Below are 19,244 nucleotides of genomic sequence, written 5' to 3'. Positions count from 1 at the left end.
TTCACCCCTTCAAAAAAAAAAGTAGGAGATTTGTGAGGCAAGACTTCCCTTGGATAAATCCATGTTGGCTGTGTCTATCTAAATGTTTTGTGATTTTATTCTTTATAACAGTTTCCACGATTTTTCCTGGCACTGAAGTTAGGCTCACCGGTCTATAGTTTCCGGGATCACCCCTGGATCCCTTTTTAAATATAGGGGTTACATTGGCCATCTTCAGGTACATCGGATGATTTTAATGATAGGTTACAAATTAATTGAAATATGTCTGAAATTTCATTTCTTAGTTTTCAGAACCCAAGGGTGCTTTTCCAGGTTCACTGTGATTTTAGTTCAGTTGATCTGAATAATCGCCCATGAAAACCATCTCTGGAACGGGTATCTCTCCAACATCCTCTTCAGTAAACAACGAAGCAAAGAAATTGTTTAATTTTTCCGCGATAGCCTTATCTTCTCTAAGTGCCCCTAACTATTTTTCTCACTTTATCAAAGCTTCCCTTTTGAAAGTTTAGCACTAGAGCCGTGGATTTTCTTACTGTCCCCCTTCCAGTCATAATTCTAATTTGATCATATTATGATCACTTATTGCCAAGCAGCCCCACCACAGTTACCTTTCTCACCAAATCCTGGGCTCCACTAAGAATTAGATCTGAAATTGCTCCCTCTCTCGTTGGTTCCTGAACTAATTGCTCCATAAAACTGTCTTTTATTCCATCCAGGATCTTTATCTCTTGCATGCCCTGATGGTTCACTTACCCAGCCAATGTTGGGGTGATCTCCCATTATTACTGCACTACCGGTTTGGTTAGCTTCCCTAATTTCTCTTAGCATTTCACTGTCCATCTCACCATTTTGGCCAGGTGAATGGTAGTATACTCCAATCACTATTCTCTTCCCCAATACACAAGGGATTTCTAGTTAGTTCTATATACTGTCGTTCAGTTTCGCCATCACAATGGTTTACAAAGTTTCGATGTTTAACAGAGTTTCCAAAAAGTTCCTGTGGTTGTTAACATAGATATTACATAGAAACCTAGAAATGACGGCAGAAGACCACCAAACGGCCCATCCAGTCTGCCCAGCAAGTTTCGCACTTTTTTTTTTCTTTTTTCTCATACTTATCTGTTACTCTTGGCTCTTAGTAACCTTTTGTTTCTATTTCCCTTCAACCCCCACCATTAATGTAGAGAGCAGTGTTGGAACTGCATCTAAGTGAAATATCTAGCTTAATTAGTTAGGTGTTGTAACTGCCGCAATAAGCAAGCTACACCATGCTTATTTGTTTACCCAGACTATGTAATTCAGTCCTTGTTGGTGGTTGTCTGTATATAGATCCGCTTTACTTCATTTCCCCTGCCGTTGAAGCAGAGAGCTATGCTGGATATGCATTGAAAGTGAAGTATTGGGCTTATTTGGTTTGGGGTAGTAACCGCCGTAACAAGCAAGCTACTCCCCGCTTGTTTGTGAATGCAAATCCTTTTTTCCACATTTCCTCTTGCTGTTGAAGCTTAGAGCAATGTTGGAGTCACATTAACAGTGTGCATGTTTATTGAATAAGGGAATTATCTCCAGGTAGTAGCCATCATTCCCACGAGCCACCCACTCTTCATTCACGTCCTTTAGACTTTATGGATCCACAGTGTTTATCCCACGCCCCTTTGAAGTCCTTCACAGTTTTGGTCTTCACCACTTCCTCCGGAAGGGCATTCCAGGCATCCATCACCCTCTCCGTGAAGAAATACTTCCTGACATTCCTGACATTGTAGGCTTTTTAAATGTAGTTCGGATGTCAAACTATACAGTTGGCTAAATAGCATTTATCTTTTTTGAAAAGATGTAACAGATTTCAACTACTTACTTACAATGGGCAATATATGCCAAGTATGCCATATTCCTCAAAGTTCTATGTCAACATGTTACAATGTATTACGCCCCTGAGGCGACAGTTCAGTTCCTTGTAAACCGGTGCGATATGTATTGTATACAGGAACATCGGTATAGAAAAAAATTAAAAATAAATAGAAAGCTCTTACTCTGTTACTTCTAAAGATACTATATTATAATTCAGTACCTGGTTAGTCTGTGCAGAATTTGGCAGGCCCCGGCATAAAGATTCCCATAAAGATTCAATTGTGCAATTAGTCTCATGCAGGATCTTTATCCTGTTGGACTCTATGCCATCCCAGACATAAAGCACCACCACGCCAAGATGCTCCTCTCTGTCACTGCTATATAATTTGTACCCTGGTATAGCACTATCTCATTGGCTATCCTCTTTCCACCATGTTTCTGAGATGCCAATTAAGTCTGTCGACATTCATTGCTCTATACTCTTATTCTCCCATCTTACTACTTAGACTTCTGGCATTAGCATACAAACATTTCAAAGTGTGTTTTTTGTTTGTATTTACATTCTGCTTTTCAGTTAACAGGGATAAATTGGACTCTCTTAGCTCAGGTGAGTTTTTAATTATAGGCACTTGGACTACTTTTCTTATTATTGGAACCTCTCTGTTGGGATACCCAACTCTAATGCTTCATTAGTATCCTTTGAAGATACCTCCCTTCAACCCATGCACTGCTGAACGACTGTCTGCTTTCCCCTTTGCTCTAGTTTAAAAGCTGCTCTATCTCCAGCAGCCTGGTTCCAATCTGGTTAAGGTGGAGCCCATCCCTTCGGAAAAGACCTCCCCCCGCCCCTTTCCCCAAAAGAATTGAGGCTATTCTTAAGCAAGCCTTTGAGGCAGTGGCGATGAATTTACAGATTGCCTCCTGTTGTACCCTAGTGGAGAGATCTTGTCTGCTTCTCTCTCAGGAGGTTGATGAGACTGGAGGGATTTGCAGAGCTGTTATGGAGTCTGCTGCAGGCTGTGATTTCATCTGGACCTCGGCCAGAGGAGTGGCTTCGGTGATAGCAGCTAGGCGTTAACTCTGGTTGCGAAATTGGTCAGTTGACACTGCTTCCAAAGCCAGTCTTACCAAGATGCTTTTTAAAGGCTCGCTCTTCTTTGGGTGCGAGTTGGAGAAACTGGCCAGTAAGTGGGGTGAGTATCCGATGTCTCGGTTGCTGGAGGTTAAGAAAGAGAGTTATAGTGCCCGTTTGGTATGAGGGGTCGTTTCTGGGGTTCCAGGTGTTTTTGTCCCCACAGAGGGACGACTTTTCAGCAGACTCTGCCTTTCGGTAGGCTTTAGTCCTTTCGTTCCTGGAAACCCAAGAGAGGAGCAGGCTTGGGTGGTGGACCTTCCTGAGCTTCCCAATGAAGGTTTGCTGAACTGAATTCTGGAACAGGAAATAGGGGGATATCTCGCTCTCTTATTGGAGGTGGGTCCTAGAGGTGATATGCGAAAGGTACGCACTGGAATTTCGCAGTATTCCTTGGGACATATTCATGGTGTCCCCTTGCCACTCCCCACAGAAGAAGCAGGCAGTGGAGTTCACGCTTCAAAGGCTCCTCAGACTGAGGGCTGTGGATCCAGTGCCCACGTCTCAAGAAAGTATGGGGAGAGATTCCATTTTTTTTGTTGTGCCCAAGAAGGGTCAACCGTCACTTGAAGGTGACTTATTTTCGAATGGAAACCTTACGCTCTGTAATAATAGCGGTGCAGTCGGGGGGGATTTCTGACCTCCTTGGATCTGTTGGAGGCTTACCTTCATATTCCCATCCAATTGGAGCACCAACGCTTTCTACGCTTAGCGGTGTTGGGGTGCCATTATCAGTTTCAGGTGTTGCCTTTTGGTCTAGCCACCACTCCCAGAACATTTTCCAAGATTATGGTAGTGATACTGGCGGCCTTGTGAAAAGAAGGAATCCTGGTGCACCCATATTTTGACAACTGACTGATTCGAGCCAGGTCTCATGAAGAGAGCCACCTGGTGACACACAAGGTGGTGATCTTATTGCAGGAGCTCAGTTAGGTGGTGAATCTGACCAAGAACAATCTTCAACCATCCCAGTTATTGGATATCTGGTGGTCCGGTTCGACACAGGATAGGACAGAGTTTTCCTACTGGAAATTCAGATCCAGAGATTGATGTCTTAGGTGCATTGGTTGATGAACACTGTACACCCGATGGTGTGTTCCTACCTACAGGTTCTCTGCTTGATGGCAGCTAACCCTGGAAGTGGTGCCATGGGCAAGGGAGCATATGTGTCCACTTCAGCACTCTCTGCTATCTCGTTGGAACCCGTAGTCTCAGGATTATGCGGTTCGGCTGCACTTGCCAATGGAAATCTACTCCCGCCTACAGTGGTGGTTGCAAGAGGTTCATCTGAGAAAGGGAGTTCCCTTGTCCTCTCCGGCCTGGTTGGTACTCACGACAGATGCGAGTAACCTCAGTTGGGGGAGGGGGGGGCCTCACTGTCTGGAGTTAACGGCCCAGGTGTGCTGAAATACTGAAGAGTCCCACTGGAACATCAATCACCTGGAGGCCCAGGCTGTACAATTGGCATGCTTGCAGTTCAGCCACAGACTGCAGAATCAAGTGGTTCATGTGATGTCAAACAACACAACGAATGGTGACCTATATCAATCGCCAGGGAGGAACCAAGAGCAAGTGTTGCAGGAAATAGCCCAGCTGATGGAATGGGTGGAAAGTCATCTACAGATCTTGTTCTCTCACATTGCAGGAAAAGACAATGTAAGAGCGGACTTTCTCAGCAGGAGAGTCTGGACCCAGGAGAGTGGGTGTTGTCAGCCAAGGCGTTTCAGCTGATTGTGTATCGCTGGGGCCTTCTGTTCCTAGGCCTGCTGGAGACTTCTTGAAATGCGAAGGTTTCTCACTTCTATAGTCGCAGGAGAGATCTGTAGTACCTGGGAGTAGACCTCTCGTACAGGTCTGGCCATAAGACTTATTGCTTTATGCCTTTCCTCTGTGGCTCTTGCTGGGCAGGATAATTCACAGGATCAACAGCCACAGGGGCTAGTTCTCCTGCTGGTGCCGAACTGGCCCAGGCATCCGTGATATTCAGATTTGTGACATCTCCTAGTGGAGGCCCTCTTCTTCTGCCGCACATGGATCTGCTTCAGCAGGGACCAGTTCGTCACAAGGATCTGACTCTATTCTGTCTTATGGTTTGGCCCTTGAGAAGGCTTGCTTGTTAAAGCGTGGTTATTCCTCTGCTGTGATTGCCACTTTACTCCGCGCTCACAATTTCTCCACTTCCTTGGCTTATGTACGGGTTTGGAGAGTTTTTAAGGCCTGGTGTGAGGAGTGGGATGTTCTTCCTTATTCAGTTAAGATCCCTCTCATTCTGGATTTTGTAGGAAGGTTTGAATAAAGGTTTGGCCCTTAATTCCTTGAAGGTACAGGTTGCGGCTCTTGCCCTTTTCAGAGGCCTGGTGAATGGTGTTTCCTTATCGTCCCATCCTGATGTGGCCCTTTTTTTTTTTTTTTTTTTTTTTTTTTTTTTTTGAAGGGACTGAAGCACCTTAGGTCTCCCTTGAGGTTACTGGTGCCATTGTGAAGTCTTAATTTGGTGATGGACTTTTTGGCAGGCCCTAAGTTCCGACTACGATGTAGACTTTCCTTATAGTTGTTGACTTTGAAGACTGAATTCCTGGTGGCTATATGTTTTGCGCATTGGATTTCTGAGCTGTAGGCGTTGTCTTGCCAGGAGCCATTCCTTCGGGTGACTCCGGGGCCATTACAGATGCGTACCGTTCCCTCCATCTTGCCTAAGGTGTTCTCAGAGTTCCATTTGAATCAGTCCATTTCTTTGCCATCCCTGGATAAGGTTAGGGTCGCAGAGGAGTACCTCCTTCTGTGCTTCTTGAATGTAAGGAGACTTGTCATTCAGTATCTGGAGGTTTCAGAACCTTTCTAAAAGTTGGATATTCTGTTTGTACTTCATGGTGGAAGGAAGCAGGGCGAACCAGGTTTGTGGGCTACGATAGCTCGCTGGATTAAGGAGGTGGTCATGGCCGCATATGTCGATGCTGAAAAGCCGTTGCCTATTCAGGTTAGGGCTCATTTCACTAGAGCTCAGGCAGTGTCATGAACGGCGGTTAGGTTGTTATCTCATTGTCGACATTTGCCGGGATGCAACATGGTCCTCCTTACATACTTTTTTCAGATTTTATTGTCTGGATGTGCAGGCCTGGGAGGACACAGGCAGCCTCCTGCCCTGTTCGGGAGTAGCTTTGGTACATCCCACTGGTCCTGTGTCCCTCTGTCTCCATGTTAGGAAATGAAATTACTTACCTGATAATTTCGTTTTCCTTAGCGTAGACAGATGGACACAGCTTCCTGCCCTCGACTGCCAACTGATTGTGTCAATAGTCCTCCTGGGGAGATATGGATCCCAAGGGATTACTGATAAGTGCTCATCCCCTAGCTTGGGGTGCCTTTGTTCCTACTTAAGTTCAATGTTTATTGTTGGTTGAGTACAATTATAGCTCACTGTTTTTAATCTAGTTTTTTACTTGTCTGTCCATAATGGCTTTTGAAGAGAATACTGGCAGGCTGGGGTCACTGCATGAGTTATGTATACTGTGACCTCAGCTTGCTCTGTCTCCATCTGCTGGCAGGGGAGCATAACCCACTGGTCCTGAGTCCATCTGTCTACATTAAGGAAAATGAAATTATCAGTAAGTAATTTCTCCAATCCTCAACCAATATTGTTGATTTAACATTACTGTAACCTACTTTAAATGTATTGTAATCCACATTGAGGCCATTCATGCTAAAAAGTGGAATATCAAATGCCAATAAATAAATACATACATGTTATGAAAACAGTGTAATATACTGGGCAAAGTATACAACACTGGTGACAGTGGGGGACTAGGGGAAGAACAGAGAGATATAGGTAGTCAGGGGAGGAGAGCAGTATTGTTCACTGGAGGCGCCCATGGTTTGGGGCAGCTAGGAAGGGTTGGCTTGATGGAAGCTCCAGGTGTTGGCTATGCAATGAAACAGTAATATATTAATGGGTAGTTTGAGAGAGATTTCCAGAGCTTGGAGATAAACAGGAAGAAGGCACACTTATAGGTTCAAGTCAATCTGGAATCTTTAGGAGTAGGCAGCAGTAGGAAAGCCTACTGTTTGTAGGGGGACAGGCATTCCTTTGGTTAGGCTAGAGCTTGTCCTTTTTGTGATGTTGAACAAGCTTAGTGAGAGCATCAGTCCTTGTGGGACACTGCATGGCAGAGGCTTGACAGATAAGTCATGGCAACCAGTTATGTTGTTCCTGTTAAAAATTATGAAAACCAGTTCAGGGCTGGGGCCCCTGATGATAATATGTTGCAAACTGTTTGTTAGGATATCATGGTCAAAAGTGTTAAGGCCACTGAGAAATCAAGTAGGATTAGGATAGAGGGCTTTCTGTTTTTTTGAAGAAGACTGTTTCGATGCTGTTGCCTTTCCTGAAGCTTGACTGGAAGTTGTCAGGAGTTCCTTTCCTCCAATAAGGTATGGAGTCGGTGGAATGCCACTTTTTCGATATTTTGAATAGCAGTAGAGTTTTTGTTATGGATCTATAATTGTCAAGGATCTTGGAGTCAAGAGAGGGTTTCTTGAGGAGTAGGCAAATAAGTTTATGCCAGCCATATTGAAGAAAGCTATCAGGTAAAAAGCAGTTTACTAGTTGAGTAATCCTGTTTGGATGCTTTGACAAGGGATCAAGAGAGCTGGATTGATGGATTGGGGGTCAGAGGATTTTTTTTATGATCTAGTCACTGGAGACCTACTGGAAATGAGAATGTAAGTTCTTAACGGTGACAGAAACTGGTGTCTGTTTGGGAGTCTTGGTGTTTTGAGTTGAGATCTGAGCAGCTTATCAGGATCTTGTTAATGAAATGGCATACAAAGTTTTGGGTTTTTTTTGTTTTGTTTTTTTCACATTTGTCATTGGAGAGCAGTATATTGTCATGCTTAGTGTCTGATTGGAGAAGGTCTTTGTGAATCCTGAGCAGTTCTTTCTTGCTGTTCTCAGCATTTACAGTTAGTGATGGGAAAATAGCTTTCTTTAGTGAATACAACTGATCTGTTGTAGACTGAATGTTACATGTCAGCCCATCGAGTGTGGAATTGGTTTTCAGCCAGAGGCTTTCTAGGTGTCGTCTTTCTTGCTGTAGAGTGCAGAGTCAGTGGTGAACCAGGGCAGGGATTTGGTTTCATTGGGAATAGTTTGTCCAGTAGATATGATAGAGGTCTATAAAATCATGAGTAGAATGAAATGGGTAAATGTGGCTCTGTTTACACTCTTTAAAAAAAAAAATAAAAAACCTAGGGGATACTCCAAGAATTTATTAAATAGTATATTTAAAACAAATCTGAGAAAATACTTTTTCACTCAATGCACAGTTAAGCTGTGGAATTCATTGTTGGAGGATGTGGTAAAGGCAGTTAATGTTGCTGAGCTTAAAAAATGTGAGGAAAAGTCCATAAATTATTAACCAGGTTGATAGGAGTAAAACCGCTGCCTATCCCTGGGAATAAGCAACATGGAATTTATCTACTATTTGGTATCCTGCCGAGAATTTGTAACCTCTATTGGTTGCTATTGAAAACAGGATACAGGGCTTGATGGACTCCCACCAGTAGGAAGGAAAGTCTCTTTTTGTGTCTGCATTTGCTGGCAGGCATTCATAGCTAGGTATTTTATGGGATGGTGGCATTTGTGAGTCTGAAGGAGTTATGGAGGGAGAGGTGTCCTGAATATGTATACAACACAATATATAACAGAAAATAATGTGTGGCAAACAATATACTGGTCAATATATACTAACAAAAGATTTTTATTTGTGAATGCATACACATCAGTGGTACATAGTTCCAAGCACAAAAGAATTCCAGTATATGTGCACTCGCATCATGCATGTTCATTTTAAAGTTAATATCCCTGAATTCTGTTTATAGCCCAATGCAGGCAAAAAACAGCAGATTATTATGTTAAGCACGTAAAAGTTCTGATACCACTTTCTTATACAAAGTGAAGTGTCTTGTGCAAATGCACCTTTTTTAGTTTCTAAATATATAAACTCCAAAAGAGAGGAGAGACGGGGGGGGGATATGATAGAGACATTCAAATATCTCAAAGGTATAAATTGGGCACAAGAAGCAAACCTTTTTCCTAGAAAAGAATGCTCTAGAGCAAGAGGTCATGATATGAGGCTTTAGTGGGGTAGACTTGGGAGCAACATCAGGAGATATTTAAAAGTATGGGACAAGCACAAAGCATTCCTGGTGAAGAAGTTGGAGGAATTTTAAACACTAGGTTATTCCTTTATCCTTTGGAATTTAAAAATTAGCTTACTCCTGTGTCTTTTTGCCCACCCTTATTTATAGTCTATTATCCCTTTTAAAAGGACAAGAGGGACATTGCCTTAATTGACTCTTGTGAAAATGTTTCCTAACTGATATGCCACAGAAAATTCACCACTGCCTGGTGCTGAGATCCAGACCAGCATCTGTGCACTGCTGTTAGCACCACCCAGCAACGAGAGATATTAGCAGTGGCTTTTAAAAATGTAGGAGTTTTTCTGATAACACATGAAATCATGCATGCCTCCTCTTCCTAGCTACAACATGAGCCTTCGAGTATGGTAATTACTGGTTAAGTATGTATGGCACGAAAAGCTGGGCTCTGTTTTATGTAGCACACATAGTGCATAAAGTACCTCTCATCTTCCATTTCCTGAGCTTCTTTCTTTGAGTCCTAGCTTCACTCTTATCCCTAGGCTGAGTGAGAGCATGCATTCAGCTTTTGGATATGATCACCCTGAGTGTTGGGGGCAGCATAATGGAGGGGCTCTGGCAGTCATATGCAGCAGCAAAGTAACTAACTGAGCCAGTTGCCTACTCCACACAGACTACTTCTTTCTCTTGTACTTGTACATAGAGGGAGCTGGTCCACAGTGACGAGTACGTTTGTCTCTAACCCCTTTCCCCTTTGTTTTAAAATTTGGAAGCAAGACTGGGGCTTTCAGTCCTTCCCTACTTCTTCTTTTGGACATATGGGTCCTCTCCATGTCTGCAATGCCAGCTCTGTGGAGGTTAATGTACCGCAAAACATTTTTGTTAATGTAGGGTGTGCCTTGGACTTGAAAAGGATAGGAAACACTGACAAGGGATTAGATAAAGCAAGGGACTTACTCTGCCCTTCTAAATTGCTGTTCTTTGCTGGTCATTGACAACTAACATAAAATATAGTAACTAAATTTTAAGAGACTTTTTAAATTAAGCATCCCTACTCCCTTAGCAACCTTGAATAACTAGCAACTCAATAATTTGGTTCAGATAGTCCAGTAGCAAGATGGAGGCTAGCTAGTGTTTTGCACAGAATGCCACATGTATGATGATCTACCAGTTAGTGAGAGGTTGTATGTGTGCACCCAGGGCAAAATGCTCCAGGCTCTCAGAGAATGAGTCTGATCTCTGGAGGCTAGAGTGGAAGACCTGGAGATTTCGAGGCAGACAGAAGTATATAGAGAACTTCTGGGATATAGGAGAATGTTCTCATTCCAGTGTGGCATCCTCTGTGCTGCTTTAGAGGAAGACTGTCATGTCACCAGGAAGAAGAGCATTATCCTGTTACTAAGACCTTCCCTCCAAGTGTTGCAGTATTCTCTTACACCAAAGATGTGTCTAAAAGGGAAGGGTTAGGACAGCCATTGTAGTGGGCAATTCAATCATTAGGAACATAGATGGGTGAAGCCCTAAACATCTGCATTTTCCAACCACTAAATTTTATTTTATTTATTTTGTAAGATTGTCTTCGCAGTTTCACAGACCTGGAAGAGCTTGATGAAACAGAGCTATACATGTGCCACAGATGTAAAAAGAAACAAAAGTCCACCAAAAAGTTTTGGATTCAGAAGTTACCAAAGGTTAGTGAGAATGTTCCAGTTGTCCTCAGCAGTATCGAGATAATCTGATCAACTCTATAGTACAGAGTTTTTCAGAGAACATATTTTCACCTCATCTGATGCTGTACCCAAAAGCCTGCTCAAATTTGACTGAGAGGTTTGGTGCAATGTGTACAGATTATTTCAGTAACTAACAAAATACAGCAACAGATGCTAAGAAGATCATGACTGAATGGGTGAGCGCGCAGCTCCCACAAGAGAGCTCACAGTTTTGAATGTGGTTACTGTAGTTCAGAGGTCATCAAAGTAGTCCTTGGGAATCCCCTGACCAGCCTGGTTTTCAGGATATCCACTAATCAGAGAAAGTTCTTTTTTACTCAACGCACAATTAAACTCTGGAATTTGTTGCCAGAGGATGTGGTTAGTGCAGTTAGTATAGCTGTGTTTAAAAAAGGATTGGATAAGTTCTTGGAGGAGAAGTCCATTACCTGCTATTAAGTTCACTTAGAGAATAGCCACTGCCATTAGCAATGGTTACATAGAATAGACTTAGTTTTTGGGTACTTGCCAGGTTCTTATGGCCTGGATTGGCCACTGTTGGAAACAGGATGCTGGGCTTGATGGACCCTTGGTCTGACCCAGTATGGCATTTTCTTATGTTCTTATGTTCTAATATGCATAAGAAGTTTGCATACAATAGGAGGAGGCAGTGTGTGCAGGTATCTCATACATAGTCATTGTAGATATCCGGAAGGAAGTGACATCAACACATTGAATGGCAGCATAATTTAGAGGCTCCCTACTGTGCTGTGTTAAATCCTTCTCTGTATTGACTATCCAGCTTCCTAATTTGCATATTTTGAACTATTACAGCCGATTACTCTCTAACAATGTCTACCAGGAAAAAAATTAGTCTTTGTAAATAACCTGAAAACTAGGCTAGTTGGGTGATCCCCAGAAACCAGGTTGAGGAGTTTTTATAGAGCGCTTTGTGATGATATATATGGCTTTCTATAGGTATGGTGCTCCCAAGCACTTGTAAAGTGTATAATTTATCATTTGTGCTAAGAATGAAAGGTGCATGCATTACTAGTGTGAGAGCCTGATAACATGTCTAATTTGTACGTTGTAATTAACCCAGACTAACACCAGATAAAGTAAAAACTACTTCATTTGCAAATTGCGACTAGTAGGTATTAAAGAAGATGTAACTTTTTCGTGCTAATATTATAAGCTAGTGTGATTTATTTGTAAATTTTTTTTTTCATGCTTTCACGTTCAGTATGGTTAAGATATATTCTGTTTTATATTTTAACAAACCTGTATGCATGTATTCCTGCCTTTTGGGAGAAGAGGGTGAAGCAGGAATATGCCTAAGAAATTCCCACGATCTCTCAGCTGATAGAATCACATTATTGTATGATTGGTAAAATGGAAGAATTGGGAGGGGGTGAAATAAGGTAATAAAGGAAAGTCAAATGAAGCATTAATCTTGCTAAACCTTAGACAGTATATGCAATCATTTAGGTATATCTGTGTAACTGCATTTCACAGAGAATAAAATGTAGGTAATACTTAAATGTCAAGGAGCAATGAGATAACCTTTGAATAAGGCTCTTTGCTGCTCACTATTGGTGATCTGATTGTGCAAAGCACAGGCAGCTCTGATCAGATCCAGTCTAATTTTACCAGTGTCTTGTAACTACTTATCAGATTTTGCAAGGTAACGAATAACTGTTCAAACATATAAAAGGTGAACATTGTGCTGGATGCCCAGATTGACATCTTCAAGATGATTCACCAGTTTTTGATTAGAGACTAACATGAAAGGGGAGGTGTGAGTCGATGCTTCCGGTATTACTGTTAATGTCTGTATTGAGGTGTTACATTCATACTATTTGTCTGCAGAATTAAAGGGGGAGAAATGGGTTCTCAGACAAAGGATTATATATACCAACATTAATAGCAGTGTGCAATGCCCCTGTTATCACACTTTAATTAGATTGCATGAAGAATTGCCACTTGGGACCTGAGCACACTTGAAGATTCCATAGACCTCTCTGTAATTTGGTGACATAGAAGTCAGTTGACAGCAGCAAATGGTGAGGTAACGTAAGCCTCTATACTGCAACTGCTGCTTTTCATTTCTATAATGCTACTAGATATATGCAGTGCTGAGATGGAGCCTCAGAACTTGTTATGGTTTGTTTTTGTTTGCAATATAATTCCTGTAATTTTTCTCTCTGCAGGTGCTTTGCTTACACTTGAAACGATTTCACTGGACAGCATACCTGAGAAATAAGATTGATACCTATGTAGATTTTCCACTGCGGGACTTGGATATGAAGTGTTTTTTGCTAGAGGTACAGGCATTAATAATTTATTTATTTATTTTTTTTTTTTTTTGCAAGTAAATTTTTTTGTAATCCACTTTCTAATTAGATGAGACAGTGCAACATTATTTCTCCCAGGAAAACTTTTCTGTCAAAGTTTCTAGAACTTTTGACTGGCACACTGAGCATGGCCAGCATGCCATAATCCCTGTAGCCACAGGGGTCTCCCTTCAGTCTCTCTTTTTTTTTTAGGAGCTCTATGAGAATTTTCTCACACAGTTTTCCTCACGGAAAAAACTTGAAGATTACTTCATTAAAAAGTTCCCTCATAGGGATCTTCCATCGCGATATTGTTTTTCATCGCTTGGTGAGTAAAATTCACTGTCCCCAGTCGGTTCCTGCCCCTGCCTTTTTCGGTGTCCGCAGGCCATAGACTGTTTTTGGGCCTCAACCTCTGCCATCATGGCAGGCTTCCGAAAATGTCCGGAATGCCCCCGTACCATGTTGATTACCGACCCACATGATGTCTGTGTGCTGTGTCTCGGCTCATCACACGATATTTCTCACTGCCCAAGTTGTGTCCAGATGACTCTGAAGGGTAGGCGGGCTCGCCTTGACAAAATGGAGTTCTTGTTTAAAATCAAGCTGACTCCATCGACATCCACCCAATCGTCACTGGCAGGAGCATCGAAGAAGTTAGTCATCAAACCTTTCCGGGAGCACCAGGGCAGCTGTGACCGTCTGTCACTGACTCCGTCTAAGGCATCTGTTTCATCTACCTCTGTGCTGGAGAAAGACCAGACTGAGCACCGAGGGAAGCACCGACACAGGCACAAACACAAGTCTACTCCCAGTGCCAGCACAGACACCGCATCGGCCTCGATGGCTATCGAGCCGCTTGTGAAGAGGACACAGGTAGAGGAGCCTTTTAACACCATCTCCACCCAAAAAACCAAGGCAATCCCCACCGATATCGGTGCCGGGTACTGAGCCCCCACAGGTCCCTGTGGAGGTGCCAGTAGCGCCTAGCCTGCCACCCCCTGTAGCTGTGATATCTACACCAGCTTTCAGGGAGGAACTGAACAGTTTAATCCGCCAGGCAGTGCTCGATGCTCTCCGAGATTTATAGCCATCGATGCCGGCCCCCCATACTGGCACAGACACCGGAGCCATTGATACTTGCACTGTTGCTGACCAGACTGGATACACTCATAAGTCCCCTTCCAACACAACCCAGGCCACCGATGCCAAAGCAACCCGCAAAGCCTCTGAAAGCCCCGATTCCCATTCTGGGGTCCTCAGATGATGAAGGCATGGACTCCTGTCCCCTTTCACTGATGCAGGAACCGATGCCTGGTCCATCAGGGCTCTTGGGACCGAGAGGCCCTCGTATTCCCTCACTGCATCCAGTGCCGCCGAAACCATATCTGTGCCACCGCATCATCCATCGGTGCCAACACGTCCTACAGTACCAACTTTCTTCCCTCCTTCAGAATCTCGACTAGAGACCTTTTCTGACACATGGGAAGATGTTGACACCGATACATCCACGGAGGATATCTTATCAGAACCATCTTCTAAGGAAGAAAGGAGAAAATCTCCCCCAGAAGATCTCTCCATTGCCAATTTTTTTAGGGAGATGTTAGAGACAATCCCCTTTGATCTGATTACAGAGGACACACGCCATAAAACATTGGCAGTTCTCCAATTTGTTGATGCTCCAAAAGAAGTCATGGCTAACCCTGTACACGAAGTACTAGTGGATCTCCAACATCGTCTCTGGGAGCATCCTTGTGCTGTCCAGCCAGTAAATAAAAAGACAGATGCAACTTATCTGGTCCAACATATTCCTGGATTCCAAAAACCACAACTACCCCATCAGTCGGTGGTAGTTGAGTCTGCACAAAAGACAGCCAGAAGACTACGACCACACTCTTCAACACCACCTGGCAAAGACCAAAACTTCCTTGATATTTTGGGTTGCAAGATATTTCAGGGTTCTATGCTAGTGTCACGAATAGCTGTATACCAACTTTTACATGACACAGTATCAAAGGAATCTCTGGAAGCAGGTTCAGGGAATAGCCGACTCTCTTCCCCAACAACAGCAAGATAGTCTCAATGCCATAATACAGAAAGGCCTTGAGGCTGGGAAACATGAGGTTCATGCTGCTTATGACTCCTTTGAAACAGCTTCTCGCATATCAGTGCCAGGAGGTGGGCCTGGCTAAAAGCATCTGACTTGAGACCTGAAGTCCAAGATAAACTTGCTGATTTGCCATGTACCGGTGAAAACCTAATCGGAGACAAGATACAAGACACGGTGGCTCAACTAAAAGACCATAATAAGACCCTGCGGCAGTCATCCACAGTTACTACCGAGGCCCCTTCTTCTGCAAGAAGATCCACTAGAAGGGACCCTAGAAAACCATTTTCTCGCCCACGCAGATACTACCCACCTGCATCGTGCGTGAGGCCAACTAGGCCATCTCAGAGAACACATCCTCGACAGCCCAAGACATCCAGGCCTCAGCCACCACCACAAACAGGCCAAACCTCTGGATTTTGAGACCTATGCAGAGAACAGCAGTCGCTACACAAATCCAGATCCGGATTTGCCAGTAGGAGGTCGAATTCACCATTTCATAAACAACTGGCTCAACATTACCACAGACCAATGGGTGATATCCATCATAACCCAAGGATACCATCTAAACTTTCTCATGGTACCCCCGGACTCACCACCCATTCCACTGTGGATGCAGAAAGATTCACACAAGTCTTCTAGTGTCAGAACTGTCCACCCTTCTGGGTGCTAGGGCTGTGGAACCTGTGCCCCAGGCACAGCAGGGCAGAGGTACTATTCCCGTTATTTTCTCATTCCAAAGAAATCAGGTGGCCTCCACCCTATTCTAGACTTCCACAATCTCAACAAATTTCTACAAAAAGAAAATTTCAGGATGTTGTCCCTCTGCACCATGCTCCCCCTTCTACAAAAAGGAGATTGTCTCTGTTCTCTGGATCTTCAAGACTCTTACGCTCACGTTCCAATATTCCCACATCACCGCAAATATCTGCGTTTCCTAGAGGGACATCAACATTATCAGTACCGGGTTCTGCCTTTCAGACTTGTCTCGGCACCCCGTGTATTTACAAAGTGCCTAGCAGTGGCTGCGGCCCATCTACGCAAGAAAAGCATACATGTCTTTCCTTACCTGGATGACTGGCTCATCAAGAGCCAATCCAAGCAAGGAGGTCTCGACACTCTCAAGCTCACTATCAATCTGCTACATTTGGGATTTCTCATAAACTACCAAAAATTCCACCTGACTCCATCTCACCTCCTGACTTTAAACTGAGCAGATTTGGACACCACAGTCGCAAAAGCCTTCCTGCCCAACGACCTCGCAGTCACACTCTCCAAGCTAGCTTCGTCTCTGCGCACAAAAGTAACAGCCTCAGCCCATCAATTCCTAACATTGCTGGCCCACATGGCTTCCACGGTCCACGTCACTCCTATGGCCAGGCTGGCCATGAGAATAACTCAATAGACTTTGAAATCTCAGTGTCTCCAAGCCAGTCAACTGCTTTCATCCCAGTAACCCACCAGTTGTGTTTATCGCTTCTCTGGTGGACAAACAAAGCCAACTTGCTAACAGGTCTACTCTTCCAGCTACCAGTTCTGCAAGTAACTTTAACCACAGACGCAACCAACTTGGGTGGGGAACTCATGTGAACAATCTTCAAACTCAAGGTACTTGGACATGGCTTGAAGCAACTTTTCAGATCAACTTCCTAGAGCTTCGAGCTATACGTTATGCTCTATATGCTTTCAAGGACTGCCTTTCACACAAGACTGTTCTCATACAAATAGACAACACAATTGCAATGTGGTACTTGAACAAGCAGGGCGGCACAGGCTCATATCTCCTCTGCCAAGAAGCTGCGCAGATCTGGGTCTGGGCCCTTGCACACTCCATGTATCTCTGGGCCATTTATCTGGCAGGCATACAGAACGTAGTAGCAGATCGCCTCAGCTGACAGTTCCAACCCCACGAGTGGTCTCTGGATCTGTGGTAACGACCAGAATCTTCCAACGCTGGGGTCGACCAACAATAGACCTCTTTGCATCCGAACTGAATCACAAAGTGGACAGATTCTGCTCCCTGCACAGGCAACAAAACAAGTTAACCATGGACGCCTTCGCTCACCTCTGGAACGCAGGCCCGCCTATACATGTATCCCCCGATACTGCTGATAGCCAAAACTCTCGTGAAGCTACAACAGGACAAAGGGTCAATGATACTCATAGCCCTGTATTGGCCTCGACAAGTATGGCTTCTCAACCTCTCGATCAAAGAACCCATTCGCCTGGGCACAGCACCCACTCTCATAACCCAGAACCAAGGCTTGTTATGCCATCCAAACCTTCAGATCCTATTCCTCACAGCCTGGATGTTGAAAGCTTGATCCTGCAACCGCTCAATCTTTCAACTGATGTTTCTCAAGTGCTTGTAGCCTCACAAAAGCCTTCCACACACATCCTATCATTCTTAGTGGAATAGGTTTACCATATGGTGCACGCAAAAAGGTATCGACCCATTTTCCTGCCCCACTCCGTCTCTATTAGACTATCTCTGGCACCTTTCAGACTCTGGTCTCCAGACTTCTTCGGTGAGGGTACACCTAAGTGCCATCTCAGCATACCACAAGGGAGTTAGGGAAGCCCCGGTAACAGCGGAACCCCTTGTGAGTAGGTTTATGAGGGGCCTACTAAAACTCAAGCACCCTCTACAGCCACCATTCAATGAGTGGGACTTGAATGTAGTACTTACAAGGCACATGCGCTCCCCGTTTGAACCTTTGCACTCCTGCGATGTTAAATTTCTTACATGGAAAGTCCTCTTCCTAGTAGCCATTACATCTGCTCGAAAGGTTAGTGAGTTACAAGCACTTGTCACATACTCCCCCTATACAAAATTCCTACATGACTGAGTGGTCCTCCGTACTCACCCTAATTTCCTTCCCAAGGTGGTTACTGACTTCCACTTGAATCAGTCTATAGTTTTGCCCACATTTTTTCCAAGGCCCCACTCTCACCAGGGCAAGAGGGTGTTACACACTTTGGACTGTAAACGTGCACTTGCATTTTACCTAGACCGCACTGCAGTCCATAGGAAATCCACCCAACTCTTTGTTTCTTTCGATAAAAACAAACCTGGAGTTGCAGTGGGCAAACTAACTCTCTCCAATTGGCTAGCAGACTGTATTGAATTCTGCTATGACAAAGCAGACCTTCCTCTCCAGGGACAAGTGAAGGCGCACTCAGTAAGAGTCATGGCAACCTCAGTAGCACACTATCGTTCAGTACTGATTGCTGAGATCTGTAAAGCTGCAACATGGAGCTCTCTTCACATTTATTTATTTATTTAGTGCTTTTTTTTTTTATACTGGCATTCATGATTCAATCATATCATGTCGGTTTACAAGGAACCGGGGTACAATAACTTTAAACTTTAACATAGCGAAGAGAGGCAAATGTTACAATGAAACAGGGGTGATGGAACTGGGGGAAGAAGACAAAGCAGAAAGTAACTCCATGACAATAACAATTATTTACAGTGTGCTGAATGTTCAGTAATGATATCTATGGCGGATCAGTGAATTTAGGGAAAGGCTTGTTTAAATAGCCAAGTCTTAAGCCTTTTTCTAAATGTCAACAGGCAGGGTTCTTGTCTGAGTTCAGGGGGAATAGCATTCTATATGGTTGGTCCCGCTGTAGAAGAAGGCCCGTTCTCTGGTGGCTAGATGATAGGTGGATTTGGTTGGGGGGGCGTGCAGGGATCCTCTATAGGCTTCTCTGATAGGTCTAGTCTGAGTGAGAATTGAAGGTTAAGAGGGGCTTGGTTATGGATGGTTTTGTGGATGATGGTAAGGGACTTGTGTAGAATTCTGAAACTTATTGGTAGCCAGTGTAGATTTCTGAGGATGGGAGTGATGTGGTCTCTTCTGCAAGTGTTTGTCAGGATTCTGGCCGCTGTGTTTTGAAGCATCTGAAGAGGTTTGATGGAGGAGGCGGGGAGACCTAGCAAAATGGAATTGCAG

At 43.9% G+C, this 19,244-nt stretch overlaps 1 protein-coding gene across 1 annotated transcript in view; it reads left to right on the top strand.

Moving 5' to 3' along the window:
• The window catches only part of USP3 (ubiquitin specific peptidase 3), a 122,326-nt gene that overhangs the window by 85,599 nt on the left and 17,483 nt on the right, over positions 1-19,244 (top strand). The window contains exons 12-13 of the mRNA XM_029575775.1: positions 10,709-10,827; positions 13,056-13,169. Coding sequence (XP_029431635.1) covers positions 10,709-10,827; positions 13,056-13,169 — 233 coding nt within the window. The remainder of the gene's footprint in view (positions 1-10,708; positions 10,828-13,055; positions 13,170-19,244) is intronic.

The sequence above is a fragment of the Rhinatrema bivittatum genome, chromosome 13 (genome assembly GCF_901001135.1).
Source record: "Rhinatrema bivittatum chromosome 13, aRhiBiv1.1, whole genome shotgun sequence".
NCBI classification, from domain to species: Eukaryota; Metazoa; Chordata; class Amphibia; order Gymnophiona; family Rhinatrematidae; genus Rhinatrema; species Rhinatrema bivittatum.
This window is presented reverse-complemented; position numbering and strand designations above follow the sequence as displayed.